At 44.0% G+C, this 22023-nt stretch overlaps 1 protein-coding gene across 1 annotated transcript in view; it reads right to left on the minus strand.

Annotated features, from left to right (window-relative positions):
• The window catches only part of LOC309551598 (vomeronasal type-2 receptor 26-like), a gene marked incomplete at both ends in the record, with an annotated part of 47860 nt that extends 27281 nt beyond the window's left edge, over positions 1-20579 (minus strand). Inside the window, 2 exons of the mRNA XM_082252247.1 lie at positions 5953-6064; positions 20380-20579. Coding sequence (XP_082108373.1) covers positions 5953-6064; positions 20380-20579 — 312 coding nt within the window. The remainder of the gene's footprint in view (positions 1-5952; positions 6065-20379) is intronic.
• Between the last annotated feature and the right edge of the window lie 1444 nt (positions 20580-22023).

Below are 22023 nucleotides of genomic sequence, written 5' to 3' on the forward strand. Positions count from 1 at the left end.
CAGTTCACAAGAATCTGGAGTATTTGAAGGCATCCAAATGTTTGAAGCCTCAACAGGTCAGGTGGGCACTTTTTTTTTTCAAGATTTAAGTTTCATATAACTTACAGGCCAGGATCAAAGAATTTAAAACCTGATGCTTTGTCCCAAATGTTTGATGAATCCAAAGATCCACCTACTTCAGATACTACATTTTCTGCAGGGAACATTTTGTTGCTGCAAACAGATCTCTTGTCACAAATCAAGCAGGCCTCATTGGGGGTTCCCTCTCCACCTGGGACAACGCTAGCTGCAAGAGAAGGCTTACTGTGGTCTGGGGATAAGATATTTGTACCAGAAAGTGTCTGAGTAGTAGTTCTGGGACTTTGCCATGATCATCCCTTGGCAGGACATTTCAGAGTTCATAAGACCACAGACCTAATACAGCGCCTGTTCTAGTGACCTAATTTGGACAAGGATTGTAAGGAATACGTGAGTTTTTGCACCATTTGTATTCATAACAAGAGTAGCAGAAATAAGACCTGGGGTTTACTTAGGCCCCTTCCAGTCCCTGATCGACCCCGGAAGATGATATCAATGGATTTTGTTGTAGAAATGCCAACATCTGAAGGGTGCTCAGCCATCTTTGTTGTGGTGGACTGGTTTTCTAAAATGGCTCACTTCATGCCCTTGAAAGGGGTACCCTCTGCAAATAGAAACAGCCCGAGTCTTTCTAAAGGAAATTGTGAGGCTCCATGGTGTTCCTGGAAACTATGTTTGTTATCGAGCAGTACAATTTACGTCAAAGTTTTGGAGGGCTCTCTGCGAAACACTAAAGCTAGAACTTTCATTTTCCTCTGCATACCACCCTTAGTCTAACGGTCAAACAGAAAGAACTAATTAGACCCTGGAACAGTATATCCGTTGTTTTACTTCTTTTTCTCTGGGTGACTGGGTTTTATTATTACCACTGGCCGACTTTGCATACAATAACTCAAGACACTGCTACAAAAGCTTCATCCAACATAACAGAATCTTGCGGGAGACAATCTCTAAGACACAGGAGGACAACTTGAGATTCTTTCATAAGAAGAATAGGGGAGATTTGATTTTAAAAGCAGGTGAGCAATCTAAAGTTGCCTTGTCCTATGAAAAAGCTTGGTCCCAAATTTGTGGGACCTTTTCCAGTAAAGAGTAAGATAAAGAGGTCTCCTATAAACATATTGCCAGACTCACTAAAGATTCATCCTGTGTTCCATGTGTCTCTACTAAAACCCACAGTTTCTAATCCCTTTCCAGAATGGAACTCGGGTCCTCCTGAACTAGTGGTCATTAATAGGGATGATCAAACGGTTCGGGTCGACCATCGGTTCGACCCGAACATTGACCGTTCGAAATTCGGCCGAATTCCAAACTTTTTGCTGAAAAAGTTAGGAATTCGGCAACCAGAACCGACCAAAATGCAATGGGACAGGAACTGGGCTTTAAAAGCCCGTGATTGGACCAGAACCATCAGTAAAAGCCAATTGAGGGGGCAGGAGAATGCTAGGAATGTGATTGGAGTGACTAGGGGGTCCAGAGGCCAATCATTAGTGAATACGCCCCCCAGTATATAAGATAGCCCCCGCCAAATCTCTACCATTTTAATACAGGGCTTTGGAAGAGAGTGGAAGCAGTTCTGTTACTTCTGCTCTCAAAGTGTCATTTAGCAATTATTATTGTGAGGAAAGGGATATCTAGTGTAGTTAGGGTACTATTTTCCACTATAGTTAGATTTAATAATCTAGTTTCTGTAGGGAAAGTGTTAAGTGTAAGGGGACCGTAGTGTAGTGTAGGGTTAACTGACTCTGACTGCTATGGCAGGGTGACAAAACCCTTCCATGTCAGGGTGACCGCTATAGAGAAAAGATCGTTTCTCTTCGGTCACATATAGAACCGGGTAGTGGCTTCTCCCCTGTCAGCCTGCTTTTTGCTGCAGGCGTTTATAGGGCTTTTTTGAGGACATGTTTGGAGTCAGGCATGACATCTGAACTTCTGTGTAGGGGTATATATACACACACACTTATATGTATATATACACATACACATATATAGGTGTGAAAGTAGCAGAACACTATGCTTGCGCTTATGAAATAATTAACACCCATATGGCTTCTCTGCTATAACACCTATATATGTGTATGTGTATAAATACATATGTGTATGTAAGTGTGTGTGTATATATACCCCTATACAGAATTTCAGATGTTTTGCCTGCCTCCAAAGACCCCCAAAAAATGCCCAAAAAAACGCCTGCGCCAAAAAAAACGCCCAGGTGTGTTGTTGCAGGCATTTTTTTGGGCATTTTTTGGGGGTCTTTGGAGGCAGGCAAAACATCTGAAATTCTGTATAGGGGTATATATACACACACACTTATATGTATTTATACACATATATAGGTGTTATAGCAGAGAAGCCATATGGGTGTTAATTATTTCATTAGCGCAAGCATAGGTTTCTGCTACTTTCACACCTATATATGTGTATGTGTATATATACATATAAGTGTGTGTATATATACCTCTACACAGAAGTTCAGATGTTATGCCTGCCTCCAAAGACCCCCAAAAAATGCCCAAAAAAAGCCTGCTACTAAACCGGCAAGGTGTGAAAATAGCGGAGCCATATCCCTGTTCTATATTAATTCTAATACAAACAAACTTTTTTTTCTGGTTCTGGACATGCTACAGAGCTGAAACTTCACAGGTACACTTTTTAGACCCCCCCCCCCCCCCCAGACACTAAATCCAAAGAAATCTCTTTTTTTTTTTTTTCCAATAATTTTTTCAATAATTGGCTCTCTATCAAAAATGACAACTTTTAAGAACTTTTTTTTGTGTGAAAAATAGTCCCTGGGGCATGACTCAGAACCCTAGGCACTCTTTAGGGGCATTTATTAGGTTTTAGGGCTTCAAAATTGGGTTTTTTGATTACCGAAGTTCGGGTCCCATTGATTTCAATGGGGTTCTGAAATCCGGGCCGAATTTTCGGGTAGTTCGGGTGTTCTGGTCGAACCAAACTTTTGAAAAGTTCAATCATCCCTAGTCATTAATGGCAAAGAGGAATATGAGGTAGAGGCCATTTTAGACTGTAGGAAAAGAAGGAATCAGCTCCAATATTTGATCAAATGGAAGGGCTAGAAGAAAACTCGTGGCAACCAGAATCGAATGTTCATGCCCAGGAACTAATTCAGGCTTTCCGCTGCAGGTACCCTGGTAAATTTACTCAGTTGAGCATCTCGAGGCTGCCCATAAGAGGGGGGGGGGGGCAGTGCCAGAGAAGACAAAATAAGCACAGGTACATAGTTATGTGTAGATGGAGAATCTCTGTTAGCCAAATCCACAGAAGGAGAAAACCTATTAGCCAAATCTATTGACAGAGAATTCCTGTTCACATGACTCTTAAACTTGTGTGTCCTTCTGTCAGGACCTGGGATCTCCGCTGTGTCTGGCAATGACTCTACTTGCTGAGCCACCTGGAATACTGGACAGATCCCTTGACAGTTCCCTGGACAAATCCTTGAATGATCCTGCCATGAATCTTAATTGCCTTGAACTTTGAACCCTTTGTTCCTCTCATGAACTTCCTGATTTAATCCATGTCTTTGCATCTCCCAGTTGTGCCTTCACCAGCCAATATCTCGATTGTCTCTCCTGCTGCCGTTAGTATCTTCCCAAATATTCGTTATTGACCTTTGGCTTGTTCCTCGACTATGCTTCTGCTTAATCCCAACCTGCAACTACTCGTTGCCGACCTTTGGCTACTCCTTGACTACGCTTCTGCTTGATCTCTACCTGCTATATCTGCTACTGGACCCTAGCTTGCTCACCTCCTGGTGGGGCGATCCTGAGGACTGCGACCTAGTGCTAACATGGAGCAAAATCCATCTCCGCCCCTCCGGTGAGCCTACGTCATCTGCCAGGGTGACCTGCCTATGTTCCTATCCCGCTGGTTCCTGTGTGAGCTTCCACTGCTATAGCTACTGGTCTTTGAGCCTGACCCCTGATCGTGACAAAATATTCTGTCACAAACATGGAGGCCACTATAGAAAGCTTTGTGACTCTTCTTAGGCAGCAAATTGCTGAGCTGCAAGAATTTGGTGTTACCTACCAAGAAAAAGTTGCTAAACTAGAAGGTATATTGAAAAGTCAACAGGAAAAGATTCATACTCTGCAGAGACTACTACTGGACCGAGGTGATATTAACACATATATGCCTCAGCCTCTACCATCTAAGTTTAATGGAGACTGCCATCATTACAGAGGTTTTCTAAATCAGTGTTATTTATAATTCCAAATGCACCCTGAGGCATTTCCTTCTGAGAAAAGGAAGGTAACCTTTATTCTCGAACTTCTGACTGGAGAAGCTCTAGCTTGGGCCTCCCTATATATTGAACTGGAAAGTGCCACTGGACAGTGCAGACTTTTTTGACCGCAATGAATCAGGTTTTTGATGATCCCAACCTCTGAGCTACTGCCGAAGCAAAGCTGCATAGTCTGAGGCAGAGTAAACGTTCTGTCGCTGAGTACACGCTCTGTCACAGTATTCAGGTGTTGGGTCTCAGATACTACTTGGAACCCTGCAGCACAAAAGAGCCAGTTCCGCCGAGATCGTTCTGAACAGGTAAAGCATGAGCTTGCTAGAGTTGAGACTCCTAATGATCTTGATGACTTTATCCAATTATGTATCAGAATTGATCAGAGACTTACAGAAAGGAGGAAGATGAGGCTGGGAATGTTTGCAAGTATGGGTGGCATGCATTTCTCTGCTACTCCATTTGTTTAGTAGGTTTTCAAAGTTTCTCCGGATTCTAACACTCCTCAGTCAGCCAATGCAGGTAGATGCAATTAGGAGATTCATTTCCATTCAGAAAGAAGACTTTCCGAGAACCTATGTCTTTACTATGGAGATCCTGGTCATTACGCAGGTGACTGTCCCAACAAAGTTAGAAGAACAATTGTGTCGGTTAATGTGATCATGCCTGAACAAATAAACTCCATTAGTCAGTCTATCTCCCCATTGGTCCAGTAAGGAAATAAAGTAAATTCTTCACTACCTCATTTTGTCTTCCCTATTAAACTTATCTCTGAGGGCATTGAAATTCCTTGCTCTGCTATGCTGAACTCTGGTGCAGGGGGGAACTTTATGGACATAGACTTTGCCAACAACAATAATATTCAAACAATAAATAAATTAGCCCCTATCGATATGGAAATGGTGGATTGTTCACCCTTAATTTCAGGACCTATTACCCATGAAACAGTTCTTTTGGTTCTCCAATTTGAGGTTGGCCATTGTGAGACCATCAGTTTTCAGCTAATCATGTAACCTAAATTTCCTGTCATCTTGGGCATTCCTTGGTTCTCCATCCTTAATCCCTCAATCAATTGGGAAGCACGGGTTATATATTTTACATCCCCCCTATTGCGAAGAATACTATAGAGAGCCTTGTCAAACTAGTTCTCCACCGATCAATGAGTCACAGTTGGATGTAGTTACCACACAGTCATATCTCAACCTGCCTCCACAGTATCATGAGTTTTGGGATGTCTGTGGTAAGAAGAATGCCTACCAGTTACCTCCTCATCACCCATATGATTGCCCCATTGAGCTTCTCCCAAGGGCAAAAATATCTTTTCAATTTGTCAGAACCTAAATTAAAGGGGCTCAGGAAGTAGCTTGATGAAAATTTGGAGAAGGGGTTTATTGAAAACTCAACATCTCCTGCTGGAGCAGCCCTGTTCTTTGATATCTGAAATGTTGGAAAGACTTTGCTTTGCCAAAATTTTTACAAAGCTTGACTTACGGGGGGCATAAAATCTTGTTTGTATTCGTCAAGCAGATGAATGGAAACCCACCTTTAGAATCAGATACAGACATTTCGAGTCCTTGCTTATTCCTTTTGGTCTTTGCAATGCCCCTGCAACTTTTCAATACTTCAGCAACTATGTTTTTGGAGATCTGTTGGACCAGTTTGTAATTGATTATCTGGATGACATTCTCATTTTTCCGATAACCTGGAGGAGCATCACAAGTAGCTTCCACTATCCTTGAAAGATTAAGGCAGAATAGACTTTACATCAAATTGGAGAAATGTGAGTTTGAACACACCCATTTCTGGGGTATATTATTTCTCCAGATGGATCCTGAGAATATTAAAGCAGTAGTATATTGGCCTGTCCATGGAAACATTAAGGAAATTCAACGATTTGTCGGGTTTGCCAACTTCTACATGAAATTCATAAGAAATTTCTCTAAGGTGATAACTCTGATTACTAACAAGGAAAGGGGTGCCTTTCGTGTGATCACCTGATGCTCAGGCTGCTTTTGCTAAGTTAAAGAATCTTTTCACTTCTGCACCAGTATTGGTACATCCCAATCCTGAACTTTTGTAGTGGAATGCTTCTGACTTTGCTGTGGGAGCTATCATTTCTTAACGAAGCTGTGAAAAGATGCAGCTTCATCCTTGTGCTTACTTCTCTCGCTTTGATGTCTTCAGCCAAGAGGAATTACAACATAGGGAATAAAGAGTTACTGGCAATTAAGGAAGCATTTTCTGAATAAAGGCATCTGCTGGAAGATACTAAGCATCCTGTGACCATTCTCACTGATCACAAAAATCTAGAATTCATTTGTTCTGCCAAAAAATTGTCTTCTAGACAAGCACATTGGTCGCTGTTCTATATTTTATTTTAATTATGTCGTATCGACCTGGGTCAAGAAATGGTAAGGCTGATACCTTATCACGACTGTTTTCAGGGCCTTTCCAGGAAAACAACTCTGAATGCACAATTCTGCCTCAAAAGAACTTCCTAGGGGCCACATGTTTAAAGACATTCTTAAATCTCCTCAAGGAAGGGTACAAGAATGACTCACTCCTCAATAATCCTCCTATGGACATCATCCTTGAGTACAAAAATGGCTTTTGGACTCAAACACATGGCCTCTATGTACCTGAATCTGCTCGGGTTGAAGTCCTCCAGTTGATTCATGACTCAAAACTTGCTGGGCATTTTGGAGTTTACAAAACAGAGGAACTTTTATCACATTCCTTTTGGAGGCCTGGGTACAAGAAAGATGATAAATGTTACGTAGCCTCGTTCCTGACCTGTGCACGCAGAAAGACACCCCAAGTTTCTCCTTTGGGGTTGCTCCAGGAACTCCCTATCCCATCAAGACCAAGGGGGTCAATTTCAATGCACTTTGTAGTATAACTGGAAAATGTGGAAATTATAATACATAGACATTGGGAGTAGGAGAGGGCCTCACTGTTTCCATCTTGGGTCAGCATGGGGTTTAGGGGATCTGTTCGGTGACAGGCATCAGCCCGGGTGTAAACTGGCACAACAGCATAAAATAAGCCTTGAAATTCATGCCCTTGACGGATTTGGAAGGATCATCACACGCTACACTGATCAGTTCCTCCATCTCTGCTGTCTGATGAATACAATGTTACCAATAAGTACACGCAAAAGGAGTATTGGAGCCCCAATGTGAGGAAATGCATCTTCTGGCAGCATTTACAAGGTTTAGATCTAGGGATTTGTGGTAAGTGAATTTTGGCAAAGAGGAGTGGTGCAAGTATTGAGCAGGGTTGAAATCAAGATTGTACATGGATATTTTGGCTATGTCTGCGGTTATAGTTTTTTGCATGACCACCAAAAGTGTAACAAAGAACCAGGTGCAGATTTACATCTCCAGCATAGAGAAGAAACTATATCACCCTGAAAATAGTTTGTATTCTGCTTCCTGGGTTGCTAAATTTTTTGAGCCCTTATGTAAGTGGTAAAGAATCCTGTCCCAATCTTCCTCTGTGAGGTTAAGATCAAGCTGCTATAGGAAGACCCATGCTTTAACTTTTTAGTGTAGGTTCCAGTCAACTATTCTCGTGAGATTACATACCAAGTAATATTTGTAGACAAGAAACCTATGCCTCCCTTCAGTTTTGGTTGCGTAGGTATGTCGTAACTAATTCTGGGACATTTCCGGCCCCATACAAAAAGAGTACAAGTTCTGCAGTAAGCTGTAAAGAATGCTTTAGGCAAATTAATAGGGATTATCTGCAAGACATATAAGAGGCGTGAAAGTACATTCATCTTCACGATGGTTTCCTGTCCGAACCAAAAGAAAAGCCCCTTGTACCAGGCTAGTTCTCGCAAGAGGTCCTTCCTGACTGAAAGCAACTCTCGCAATGTGTAGCCTGTGTTTGTTTGTGTGTTGCTTTCAATGCTTGGATTTGTTTCATTAAGTTATCTATGCAGGCCTGCTTTTCCTTACGTCTGCGCGGGGCTAGAGCTATAAGTTCCCCTCTAATTACACATTTGTAAGCTTCCCAGATAGAAAGTGGGGACAAAGCAGGGTAAATGTTTTCCTGAAAGTATGCATGGAGACAGGAAGAGAGCCATGATAATTGCTTTTTGTCTGTAAGAAGAGAGACATCAAGATGCTAAAGTTTGGTGCGTGAGGCCTGTTCCGGAAAGGTCAAAGTCATGGTAATCGGGTTATGATCCGGTAAGAGCATGGGTTCGATGGTACTTTTTGAGAGAAAATGAAGATCTGCTTGTGACAGAAAAAAGTATTTAAGTCTTGAATGTTGTGGGGTGCAGAGAAGTAGGTGGAGTCTCTAGTGTCAGGGTGGAGAGTCCATCAGACATCATAAACTAGAATTTGCTGTAAGAGAAGGTTTAAACATTTATGAGCTTTATAGGACAAGGAGGAAGTGCCAGTAGAAGTGTACAAAAGGGGTTGTAATGGCATGTTAAAATCTCCCCCAAGTATTAGTATGCCTGATTGGAAAGTAATTAGGTGGCTTACGACTGAGTCAAGGAGTCTGAGTTCGCTAAAATAATAGGCCTGTCATAAAGGGTGCCTTTTGAAAATATGAACCTGCCCTTCTAATCATCCATAATATCCGTAACGATTAGTGGGAGATTTTTGGAGACCAGGATGGAGACGCCCTTGGTCTTTGCTACACTGTTGGTGGCAGGCACTTTGGAAGAACTGATTGGTCAGTTTTGGTATGCTAGTAGCCAGAAAGTGAGTCTCCTGGATAAAAACGATGTCTGCTTTCAGCTTTCCCATCAATATTAGAGGCTTGGAATGCTTTTTCAGGACATTTAAGCCCTGTGCATTTATGGAGAATAATGTCAGGGTTCTGGAGATTGTTTTTGAGCTGTCATTAGTAAGGTGAGAGTAGAAACTGAGCAGTGGAGTGCTCTATTCTAAAATAATCTACCCAGTATTAGGATGGAGAAAGTGAGAGAGAGAGAGAGGGAGAAAAAAAAAAAGTGGGAAGGTAGGTAGTAGGAGTAGTTGTTCTGGAGACAGGGGGTAAGAGGTATACCCCCCCCCCCAGAAATGGGGGGGATATAAAAACCAATTATGATATATATTACATGTTATATCAAGTTTGACATCTAGTTACAAACTTAAGTTTTAGATAATACACAAAATATATGTATAGCTTATACCTGAGGACATAGGTTATACAAATATTTTGTGTATTATCTAATACTTAAATTTGTAACTAGATGTCTAACTTGATATAACATGTAATATATATCATAATTGTTTTTTGTATAAATTGTCATATCTGCTAGTTAACTAATTTAAAAAAATTGTTTCTTTTGTAAAAACATCTTGCTGACTGGGAGATTAATTGCGCCCTATCATGGCCTCGTTAGGATCGTCTGCTTTGGCCCTTATTTTGGTGGACATTCGGGTGCCAAGCCGGGCAGGGTAGGCGTTTCCATCCTTACTTCCCCCTTTGCTGACTTTATTGCTGCTGGTTGTCCAGCTTGTGACCGCCTTTGTGCGGTTCAGGCTTGTTTGTCGGCCGCAAAATGGCGCTCGTACCGGAAGTGACATACAGAGGCCGGTATTGGCCATGTCACTTCCGGTGGGACCAGCCTAGTTATAAGCCCGCGATTGAGTGGAAAGCCGCCCTTGGCTTCCTCTGCACGGCGGATCGCAGACAGGTTACTTTATTCATCTCTTGAAGGGCTTGTTATATACCAACAGGTGAGATAATAGTGGTGGCTTACTCACCTTAAAGCGGAGTTCCGGGCACAAAATCAATATTTTTTTTTTGTGCCCCTCCGCTAGTTAGACATCACCTGAAAAGGAATTGGATAGTTAGGTTTTTTTTTTTTTTGTTTACTCACCTTGTAAATGAAGATCGTAAATACTCACCTCAGTGTACTTCCTCCCTCAGCGCCGCGGCTCACCCGTCACTTCCTGTCTCGCGATGATTCCAGGGAGCTGAACGTCATCACTCCCAGGAATCAATGCGACGGCACCGGCCCCGCTCGTCACTTCCGGGCGACGCCGCATTCCCCTACTAAACAGCTTCTGGGCATGCCCAGAAGCTGTGGAGGAATGCGGCGCCGCACCGGAAGTGACGAGAGGGGCCGGTGCAGGCGCATTCTGGGAGAAGAGGACACGGAAGAAGACGCAGAAGAGGACCGCGCCGGCTTCAGCTGCCCACAAGAGAGATGGAAACGCTGTGGAAGAAATTTTATAAGTAAGTATCTCATCTTGCAGGTAAGTGCGAACCGGGACAGATCAGAGGCTAGCCATTGTGGAATGTACTAGCCCTGACTGTCCCGGGGGTATGTTTACTGAAAAATGACTTCTGTGCCCGGAACTCCGCTTTAAGTGTCTACCTGTACATACTTATCCTTGACTATCTGGGCGTCCTTGGGGCATGTGGCTCACTACCTATTTGACTGTTTTCAACGTATCTGTGGTCACTGTGTGGGTGTTTGGCGATAGCTTTCATGGTGTATCCATGGGTTTTTCCTCCTCTCCCCCCCTCTCCCCCATATCTCTCATTAAGAGAAGTTGTGGGGACTTGATTTGACCACGGTTGATGGCTTACTCTGCCCATTTTATTCTATCCAAGATCAAGAAACACATGTATGAATATGCATATCATAAGGTCTTGATTAGGACACATAAATATTTTTGTGTCCCCCTTCCCTCTTGTCTTTCAACTTTACAGTTAGATGCTTCAGGCATCTCATACCTGCCCTGAGGCCTAATATTCTAGCCGCGGTGCTGGGTCCGGTCCAGTGTTCACCCTTCCCTGGGCACCCCGACCTTGCTGGAGTTCTCTGTCTGGCCTCGCCAGGTGAGCAATAAGACCCTTTTGGCCACTAGGGGGCGCCGCATCTCTCTCCTTCAGCAGATGTTCCTTTCTTGGATAAAATGGTAAGATATATTTATGAACCTGTATAAGTTCATTCAGGGGGAGATTGTGTATCTGTGATGTCTAGAAAATTAGTTTATTGCGTATATCTCTGTTTACCCTTCCTCTGAGCATTACTTACTCTATATCTTTATTTAGAATCTTTAATGGATTACATAATTTGGTCCCTGAAGAAGCCGCTTTATGAGGGACTACACCTTGGTGAAACATGTAGGACCTGTTATCCATTCCATTGATTCCTTGTTGTCGAATATCCAATGTGTACCTTTTGATACTAATTTTAATGTATCTATTGTCTGCACTTTAACCTTCCTAGCGGTATTCCCGAGTGTGACTCGGGGTAAGATTTTAGTGCCAAAAGCGGTAACCCCGAGTCACACTCGGGGTAGCGCTAGGAAGATCGCTGGATGCTGGAGGAGGTTTTACTTACCTTTTCTCCGGGATCCAGCGATGTCTGCGAGCGGTGTGCGGCGGCGGAGCTCTCTCCCGATCGTCTGCGAGCCCCGGCTTCCGTCTCCGGCGACGTGACGTCCGCCGGGGGGTGGAACCGGCGGCAAATTCGAATGTAAAATGCACCAAACACACTGATATCGTTCAAAATAAAATAAAATCACATTACATTACCCCCCAGTGCCCTTTCCTGCAGTTTTACTGTACTTTTTATGTAAATATATGTATATATATATATATACATATATATACAGTATATATATATATATACATATATATACAGTATATATATATATATACGTATATATATATACACATATACATATATATATATATACACACACACACATATTATATATATATATACATATATATGTATATATATATATATATATATATATATATATATATATATATACATACACACGTATATATATATATACATACACACGTATATATATATATATATATATATATATATATATATATATATATATATATATATATATATATATATATATATATATATATATATACACACGTAATTCTTGTGAATGAGCAGCCCAAACCAACTGTATACATTATATATATATATATATATATATATATATATATATATATATATATATAATATATGTATACATAATATATGTATACATACATATATATATATATATATATATATATATATATATATATATATATATATATAATATGTATAATAAATGTATACAGTTGGATTGGGCTGCTCATTCACAAGAATTACATGCTTTCAGCACCTAAAATAATGGTACCGCTTTCAGCACCTAAAATCCAAAAGAATCATACCGCCAGGGAGGTTAATAAATAAATTTGTTAGTTTTATGAACAGTGTGTCTATGTATATGTACTACTACAGAATATATTACAGCCCCAGAAAATACCATGTTCTGGATGGGTTGCAGTCCATCGACATTGGTTTGCTTTGGACTGCTCCCAACCACCCTTTTTCAAATATTGTTTCAATAGGGATGTGGCTGATATATGGCCAGTGAAGTGAGCCAACAAATTCTCACTAGTGTTGAGCGAACACGGACTGTATTATTCGGGTCCGTACCGGATAGTTGGATTTTTGCTACCCGGACACGGACCCGAAAACTTTACTGTATGTTCAGGTTTAAAATCCGTGTTTGGTAATTTTATTTCCTGTTTTGTATGTAATGGCGCGCTTTTAATCGCGGGCTTTCAACAGCCAATCAACAAGCGTTTAACTGGTGTGCCTTAAGCCATCCCAGCCATGCCTACTAATCTATTAGTAGCTGTGATTGGCCATCTGAAGCATGTGACCAAGTCTTTATAAGTTCGAGACCGAGCGCCGCTGCGTCATTATGCTGTAGTACAGGGACAGAGCACACATCATACATGCTGGCTGCTGATTAGGGACAGACAGGCAAAAAAATCATATTGTGGTCCGAAATAGAATTGAGGGACAGGTCGGAGTGCTGCAGGCAGGGCGAGATATAGGCATTTTAGGGAGAGGCTGGAGATAGGCAGGGTCAGTGTTCTACAATCGATTTTGCTGTGTAGGGGGGGGGGGGGTTTGCAGTGCCGGCAGTGACCGATCTTATCGATCCTTTTAGGGAGAGGCTGGAGATAGGCAGGTGTCAGGGGTCCACATTGATTTTGCTGTGTGTGGGGTGGTGTGAACACAATCTTTTTGCCCACTGAGGAGGAGGGAGAAAAAGTATTTTTTATCAGTCAGTTGTGTGCAGCGTTTTTCCTTCAGTGCTGCTGTGCTGACTGTGATAATACACTGCTGTGTTCACATGTGCTATTATTGAGTGATTTCAAAAGTTATACACTTTTTTTCTATTCCACTATTCAATATACACCCTTGGGTTAAAAAAATTAAATTGTGGCATAGTCTGTACTAATCTAGTTAAAAATTACAAACTTAAAAGGGGAATTTTTTTTTTTTTTTCCCTCCATAGCCTGCAGCAGAGCTGACTGATATAAGACACTGCTGTTCACATGTGCTATTGATAAATCACCAATTTTATATCATATTTTCTATTCCGCTATTCAATCTAAACCTTTGGGTATAAACAATTAAATTGCGGGATAGTCAGTGTCGGCACGTGTGAGATACACCTTTCCACAGCGAGCCACAGCGCGGTGCGTCAGTCTGCTGTAGTGTAGGGAGAGAGCACACATAATGGTGCTGGCTGCTGCTGATTAGGGACAGACAGGGAAAAACAACATTGTGCCCGAAAAGAATGCAGGGACAGGTCGAAGCGTAGGCAGGGAAAGATATTTGAGCATTTTGGGGACAGGCTGGAGAGATTAGGCAGGGACAGATAGGAGATATAGGACAGAACAATCGTCCGTTAGCGATCTACATCAATTTTGCTGTGTGGGGGGTGGTGCAGTGAACAATCTTTTTGCCCTCACTTGAGCCCACTGAGGAGGAGGAGGAGGGAGAAAAAAATATATTTTTATCAGTCTGTTGTGTGCAGCATTCAGCTATATTTTACTACAGATTGCTGTTCTAATCTGCTATTTAAAAATTACAAAGTTAAAGGGGAATTTTTTTTTTTTCCCTTCATAGCCTGCTGCTGACTGTGACATAAAACATAATACACTGCTGTGTTCACATGTGCTTTTGAAAAATCACCAATTTTATATACATTTTTCTATTCCACTATTCAATATACACCCTTTTGGGTTAAAAAAAAATTAATTACGGCATAGTCTGTATCGGTACGTGTGAGATACACCTTTCCAATTTTTTGGGCGCATCTTACACCACCGAGGATTTCAGGGTGCTTCAGTTTGCCTCCTGTTCCGAACTCCTCCTACTCCTCATCCTCATCCTGCCTTTAGGGTACAAAAAATTGTAATCGGGGCCTAGTCTGGGTTTGTACGTGTGAGATACACCGTTTTATAAAAATTTTTCTATTCCGCTATTCAATATACACCCTTTTGGGGTGAAAAAAATTAAATTACGGCATAGTCTGTATCGGTACGTGTGAGATACACCTTTTAAATTTGTTTGGCGCATCTTCCACCGCCGAGGATTGCAGGGCGCTTCAGTTTGCCTCCTGTTCCGAACTCCTCCTACTCCTCTTCCTCATCCTCATCCTGCTTTTAGGGTACAAAAAATTGTAATCGGGGCCTAGTCTGTGTTTGTATGTGTGAGATACACCGTTTTATAATTTTTTTTCTATTCCGCTATTCAAGATACACCCTTTTGGAGTGTAAAAAATTAAATTACTGCATAGTCTGTATCGGTACGTGTGAGATACACCTTTCCAATTTTTTGGGCGCATCTTACACCGCCAAGGATTGCAGGGCGCTTCAGTTTGCCTCCTGTTCCAAACTCCTCCTACTCCTCTTCCTCATCCCCATCCTCCCTTTAGGCCTAGTCTGTGTTTGTACGTGTGAGATACACCGTTTTATAACATTTTTTCTATTCCGCTATTCAATATACACCCTTTTGGGGTGAAAAAAATTAAATTACGGCATAGTCTGTATCGGTACGTGTGAGATACACCTTTTAAATTTGTTTGGCGCATCTCCTTCCACCGCCGAGGATTGCAGGGCGCTTCAGTTTGCCTCCTGTTCCGAACTCCTCCTACTCCTATTCCTCATCCTCATCCTGCCTTTAGGGTACAAAAAATTGTAATTGGGGCCTAGTCTGTGTTTGTACGTGTGAGATACACTGTTTTATAAAATTGTTTCTATTCCGCTATTCAATATACACCCTTTTGGAGTGTAAAAAATTAAATTACGGCATAGTCTGTATCGGTACGTGTGAGATACACCTTTCCAATTTTTTGGGCGCATCTTCCACCGCCGAGGATTGCAGGGCGCTTCAGTTTGCCTCCTGTTCCGAACTCCTCCTACTCCTCTTCCTCATCCTCATCCTGCCTTTAGGGTACAAAAAATTGTAATTGGGGCCTAGTCTGTGTTTGTACGTGTGAGATACACTGTTTTATACATTTTTTTCTATTCCGCTATTCAATATACACCCTTTTGGAGTGTAAAAAATTAAATTACGGCATAGTCTGTATCGGTACGTGTGAGATACACCTTTCCAATTTTTTGGGCACATCTTACACCGCCGAGGATTGCAGGGCGCTTCAGTTTGCCTCCTGTTCCGAACTCCTCCTACTCCTCTTCCTCATCCTCATCCTCCCTTTAGGGTACAAAAAATTGTAATTGGGGCCTAGTCTGTGTTTGTACGTGTGAGATACACTGTTTTATACATTTTTTTCTATTCCGCTATTCAATATACACCCTTTTGGAGTGTAAAAAATTAAATTACGGCATAGTCTATATCGGTACGTGTGAGATACACCTTTTAAATTTGTTTGGCGCATCTCCTTCCACCGCCAAGGATTGCAGGGCACTTCAGTTTGCATCCTGTTCCGAACTCCTCCTACTCCTCTTCCTCATCCTCATCCTGCCTTTAGGGTACAAAAAATTGTAATTGGGGACTAGTCTGTGTTTTTACGTGTGAGATACACTGTTTTATATCCTTTTTTCTATTCCGCTATTCAATAAACACCCCTTTGGGATAAAAAAATTAAATTGCGGCATAGTTTGCATATTTGACTGTGAGATACACGCGTGCGATACTGTTGTTGTTTTGTTCCGCTATTCAATAAACACCTATCTAGGGCAAGATCATAAATTACAGAAATATGAGGAGAACGTCAAATAGGGGCCGTGGCCTGGGTCGTGGTGCTGCTGGTAGAGCTCCTGTTGCAAGGAGAGGACGTGGTCGATCTGTGCAAGCTACACGCACAAGTGAAACACCTTCCTCAAGTGTGAGTAGGCGACGGAACCTGCAGAAGTATTTGGTAGGGCATCATGCGCCTCTACAAGTGTTGAGGCAAGAACAAGTAGAGGCGATAGTAGATTGGTTTGCTGCTGACAGTGCCTCCAGTTCCTTCACATTGTCTCCCACCCAGTCTACTGCAGAAAGGTCAGAGTTTGCACCTGCAGCCGATGTCCAACCGTCTTTCCCCTCACCCCCTTGCAAATCAGGCAAGCAGTCTGAGCCCCAAGTCATGCAGCAGTTTCTTCTTCTTTTTGATGACTCTGTCAGCAGGGTTTCGCAGGGCCATCCACCTAGCCCTGCCCCAGAAGTGGAATAGATTGAGTGCAGCGATACCCAACCACTTATTTCTCAAGATGAGTACATGGAAGGACCATCGCAGCCCGTCTCCGATGATGACGAAACGCAGGTGCCAACTGCTGCGGCACTCAGAATTGTGGAGACCGACAAGGAGGGCAGGGGTGAAGACTGGGTGGGAGATGATGTGGAGGACGATGAGGTCCTCGACCCCACATGGAATGAAGGTCATGCAGGTGACCTGAGTAGTTTGGAGGAAGAGGCGGTGGTCGCACAGAGCCACCAGCACAGCAGAAGAGGGAGAAGGGTGCAGAAGCGGAGCGGCCGTGCCCTAGACACTACGCCTGCTACTGCCCAACACAGCAAGGGACCGAGCGCAGCAAAGCCAGCTCAAAGGAGTTCTCTAGCGTGGAAGTTCTTCAGAAAATGTGCTGATGACAGGACACGAGTGGTTTGCACCCTGTGCAATCAGAGCCAGAAGCAAGGCATAAACCTTCTCACAACCTGCATGATCAGGCATCTAAGTGCAAAGCATGAGCTGCAGTGGAGTAGACACCTTTAAAACCAAGAAAGGTCTCTGGCTTCTCCTGCTTCCTCTTCTGCTGCAGTCTCGGCCTCTTCATCCACCTCGGTAGTGATACCGTCACCTGCCACCCCGCAAACAGAGGATCTGTCAGCAACACCACCACTTGGGTCACCAACCATCTCCACAATGTCTCGTGGAAGCGTTCAGCTTTCTATCTCCCAAACACTTCAGAGGAAGAGGAAGTACCCCCCTACCCACCCGCGATCCCTGGCCCTGAATGCCAGCATTTCAAAATTCTTGGCCTTTGAAATGCTGTCATTCCGTCTGGTGGAGACGCACAGTTTTAAAAGCCTTATGTCGGTGGCTGTCCCACAGTACGTCGTGCCCAGCCGCCACTACTTTTCCAGGCAAGCCATCCCTTCCCTGCACAACCAAGTGGGGGAAAAAATCAGGTGTGCACTGCGCAACACCATCTGTGGCAAGGTCCACTTAACTACCGATACGTGGACCAGTAAGCACGGTCAGGGGCGTTATATCTCCCTAACGGCACACTGGGTAAATGCAGTGGCGGATGGGCCTGAGGCGGATAGCAATTTGGCGCATGTCCTTCCACCACCGAGGATTGCAGGGCGCTTCAGTTTGCCTCCTGTTCCTAACTCCTCCTACTCCACTTCCTCATCCTCTACCGCCTCGTCATCCAGTCAGCGTAACACCTTCACCACCAACTTCAGCACAGCCAGGGGTAAACGACAGCAGGCAGTTTTAAAACTTGCCTGTTTGGGGGAAAAACCACACACCACGCAGGAGTTGTGGAGGAGTATGGAACAGCAGACCGATGAGTGGTTGCTGCCAGCGAGCCTCAAGCCCGGCCTGGTGGTTTGCGATAACGGGCGAAATCTCATAGCAGCTCTGGGCCTAGCCGGTTTGACGCACATCCCTTGCCTGGCGCATGTGCTGAATTTGATGGTGCAGAGGTTCCTTAAAAGAGGTTCCTTAAAAATGACCCCGATATGTCAGAGCTGCTGCAGAAAGTGCGGGCAGTCTGTGCGCACTTTTGGCGTTCTCACCCTGCTGCTGCTCGCCTGTCAGCGCTGCAGCGCAACTTCAGCCTTCCCGCTCACCGCCTCATATGTGACGTGCCCACAAGGTGGAACTCCACCTTGCACATGCTGGAAAGACTGTGCGAGCAGCAGCAGGCCATAGTGGAGTTTCAGCTGCAGCACGCACGCGTGAGTCGCTCTGCGGAACAGCACCACTTCACCACCAATAACTGGGCCACCATGCGAGACCTGTGTGCCTTGTTGCGCTGTTTTGAGTACTCCACCAACATGGCCAGTGCTGCTGTTGTCAGCTTAACTATCCCACTTCTATGCCTCCTTCAAAAAACGATTTGGGCGATGATGGAAGAGGATGTGGCACAAGAGGAGGAGGAGGAGGAGGAAGAGGGATAATTTCCAAGGCTTTCAGGGCAGTCATTCACAAGTGGCTCCGAGGGTGGGTTCCTGCACCCACAAACGCCAGGTACACAATTGTCCAGCAGGGGCACAGTTCTGGAGGATGAGGAGGATGAGGAGGAGGAGATGGAGGAGGAGATGGAACCATGTTCACAACAGGGTGGCACCCAGGCCAGCTCATGGCCATCACTGGTGCGTGGCTGGGGGGATACAGAAGACACAGACGATACACCTCCAACAGAGGACAGCCTTCTGTTGCCTCTGGGCAGCCTGGCACACATGAGCGATTACATGCTGCAGTGTCTCCACAACGACCGCCGAGTTGCCCACATTCTAACTTGTGCTGATTACTGGGTGGCCACGCTGCTGGATACCCGTTACAAGGACAACGTACCGTCCTTAATTCACTCACTGGAGCATGATCGCAAGATGCGGGAGTATAAGCGCACGCTGGTAGACGCGATGCTGCTGGCATTCCCACCTGACAGCGGGGCCACATTGGAAGCACAAGGCCAAGGCAGAGGAGGAGGAGGAGGAGGCAGAGGTCGCCAACGCAACCAGGGCACTGCCAGCACCTCAGAAGGCAGGGTTAGCATGGCCGAAATGTGGAAAAGCTTTGTCAGCACGCCACAACAAACAGCTGCACCAGCAGCTCATATGGAACGTCTTAGCAGGAGGCAGCAATTTACCAACATGGTGGAGCAGTATGTGTGCACACGCCTACATGTAGTGAATGATGGGTCTGCCCCCTTCAACTTCTGGGTCTCCAAATTGGGCTCATGGCCTGAGCTTGCCCTTTACGCCTTGGAGGTGCTGGCGTGCCTTGCAGCCAGTGTATTATCTGAACGTGTATTTAGCACGGCTGGGGATGTTATCACAGACAAGCGCAGCCGCCTGTCCAGAGCCAATGTGGACAAGCTCACGTTCATTAAAATGAACCAGGCATGGATCCCACAGGACTTTTCCGTACCTTGTGCAGAATAGAGATGGATACCGACCTTACCCTGCCATTGTTATATTTTTGATCTTTCTCACTCTTTTGGGGTGTACCCTAATTTAAAATGACTAAAAAAAAGCAGTGTTGGCTACCTCGTCCTCCTCCACCGCCGCTTCCACCTACACCACCACATCCACCGCCACCTCAACCTCCCTCCTACTCCATATGGGCCTCGTCCTCCACAGATGAAGAAAATTGTTTTATTTTTCAGTTTTTTTTTGTTGTTTTAAGTTATTTCCCTATCCACATTTGTTTGCAGAGCACTCGGCATGCTCTTAACTACATTTTGCTGCCATTTGCAGCACTTTAGCCCTTTCCATTGGTTTTTTAGAGCCATTTTAGTGCCTAAAAGTTCGGGTCCCCATTGACTTCAATGGGGTTCGGTGTCCAGGTAAAGTTCGGAAAAAGTCCGGGACACGGACCAGGACTTTTTTTTTCAAGTTCCGCCGAACCCGCCGAACACGGACATCCAGGTGTCCGCTCAACTCTAATTCTCACCTTTTACTGCACTTATTAATGTCTGCTGCTACTGTGCGCAGATCTTGCAGGCTGGGAGAGGTGTGTTGAGCTGCGGGCAGTAGGTGAAGGGGGGGGGGGGGGATTGCTTACCGGTGCAGCTGGATTCTGGTGGGTTCTGCTGGGAAACAGAATGTCCTAAGGTCAGTGTGCTTGCTGGGGAGGATGCCACAATGTTGGAGCACTGCCTCCAGGAGACCTCTGGTCTCTGGCAGCTTAATTGTGTCCTCTGGCTCCTGAGGCTCCCATGGAGATCGCGAATGTGAGGGAGAGCTGTTGCAGGGTTTCTCCATGTTGTTGCCGGCTTGGGTCGCTTGTAAAGCCCATCAGTTAACCCCACTGGCTGCCAGAGCTCCAAGGTCAGGCAGTCATACTCCTCGGCAGTCAGACCACGCCCCCCAGGACTTGTAATTTATTCATTCACAGATGCTTGACATGGCTGTGTGGGTGGAGACCTTTAAACGTGGCCCAGTTGTGGGAGAGAGGAACCCACTGTCCTGGGGGCATTTGGGGAGTGAGGAAACATGTGCTGGAACATGTTACACCCTAAATACAAATGTGCTGTTTAACATGTTCCAAAAGGTGAACTTAGCCTTTAAGCATTACCTATGGAAAAGTTAAGGTACTAAAGTTTGTTACCATTTTAAAGGTACAGATCATTTTAAGGCATGACATACTGGGGATCTATTCATTCAGTGCAACCTCATCTTTTATATTTTACCAAAAACAGTAAGTGGGAAATAAATTACATATGAATGCCCTAAAATTAACTTATTGTATTTTTTACTTAAAACAAAAGACTGCATTTGGTAAACCATTACACTAGTATCATGTGACAAAAAAAAAAAATGAAAACTGCAAGAATTGTTTCTACAGGGTCTCTTTCCGAAAATATACTTTATACTATTTGGGGGTTTTACATAATCTTCAGGTCTAAAATAATTTTTTAAACATGTGTGCAAAATTTTTTTTAAAAAAAGCTCCAACCAGGAAAGGGTTAAATACCTCTAAACTATGCACGAACCTAATCTGGGCATCATTTTTGTGTTGAAAGATGTGCCTGGCTACATTGTGTTTTAGTACTAAATTGAATGTGTTAAAAAAAATATGAGTAAACCTTCTTTAAATGCTAGAGATGGGCCGAACACCCCCCTGTCCGGTTTGCAGCAGAACTCCTAAACAGGGGAAATGTTCTAACCCAAACAGATAACCCCATTGAAGTCTATGGGAGCCAACCAGGAGAAATCAAAAGTGCCCACTTTGAAGGCTTATATGCAAGTAATTGGCCATAAAAGGGGTATGGGTGTCCGGGTACTGCCCTTGGGAACATGTATCAATGAAAAAAATAAAAACTATTCTTTTTTCAGGAGCAGTGATTTTACTGATGCTTAAAGTGCAACTATAAAAATGAAAATGAAAAAATCCTTTAACTATAGTGCCCGGGGGGTCCCCTTAGTCTGCCAGTAAAGTGGTCCATCTGTAACATGCATAAAACATGCTGTGACTTCCGGTTCCGGTGCCGTATGTGAAAGAGGTAGGCAGAGATCCTCTCGCTCCCTCCATCCCCTAACATCCGCTGATTAAAACAGCTACAAGCCCGGGGAACCCTTCGTCCTCTCCCTACCTGACCAGGATCACCTCATGGACCGTTTTGTGGAGCGGAATCCGGCCCGTACTGCTCCTGCAGACTCTCTGATGCCGGGGGATGCGGTGTCCGGCGCAGCCAATATGGCGCCG

This window comes from Pelophylax lessonae (genome assembly GCF_965119305.1).
Source record: "Pelophylax lessonae genome assembly, chromosome: 1".
NCBI classification, from domain to species: Eukaryota; Metazoa; Chordata; class Amphibia; order Anura; family Ranidae; genus Pelophylax; species Pelophylax lessonae.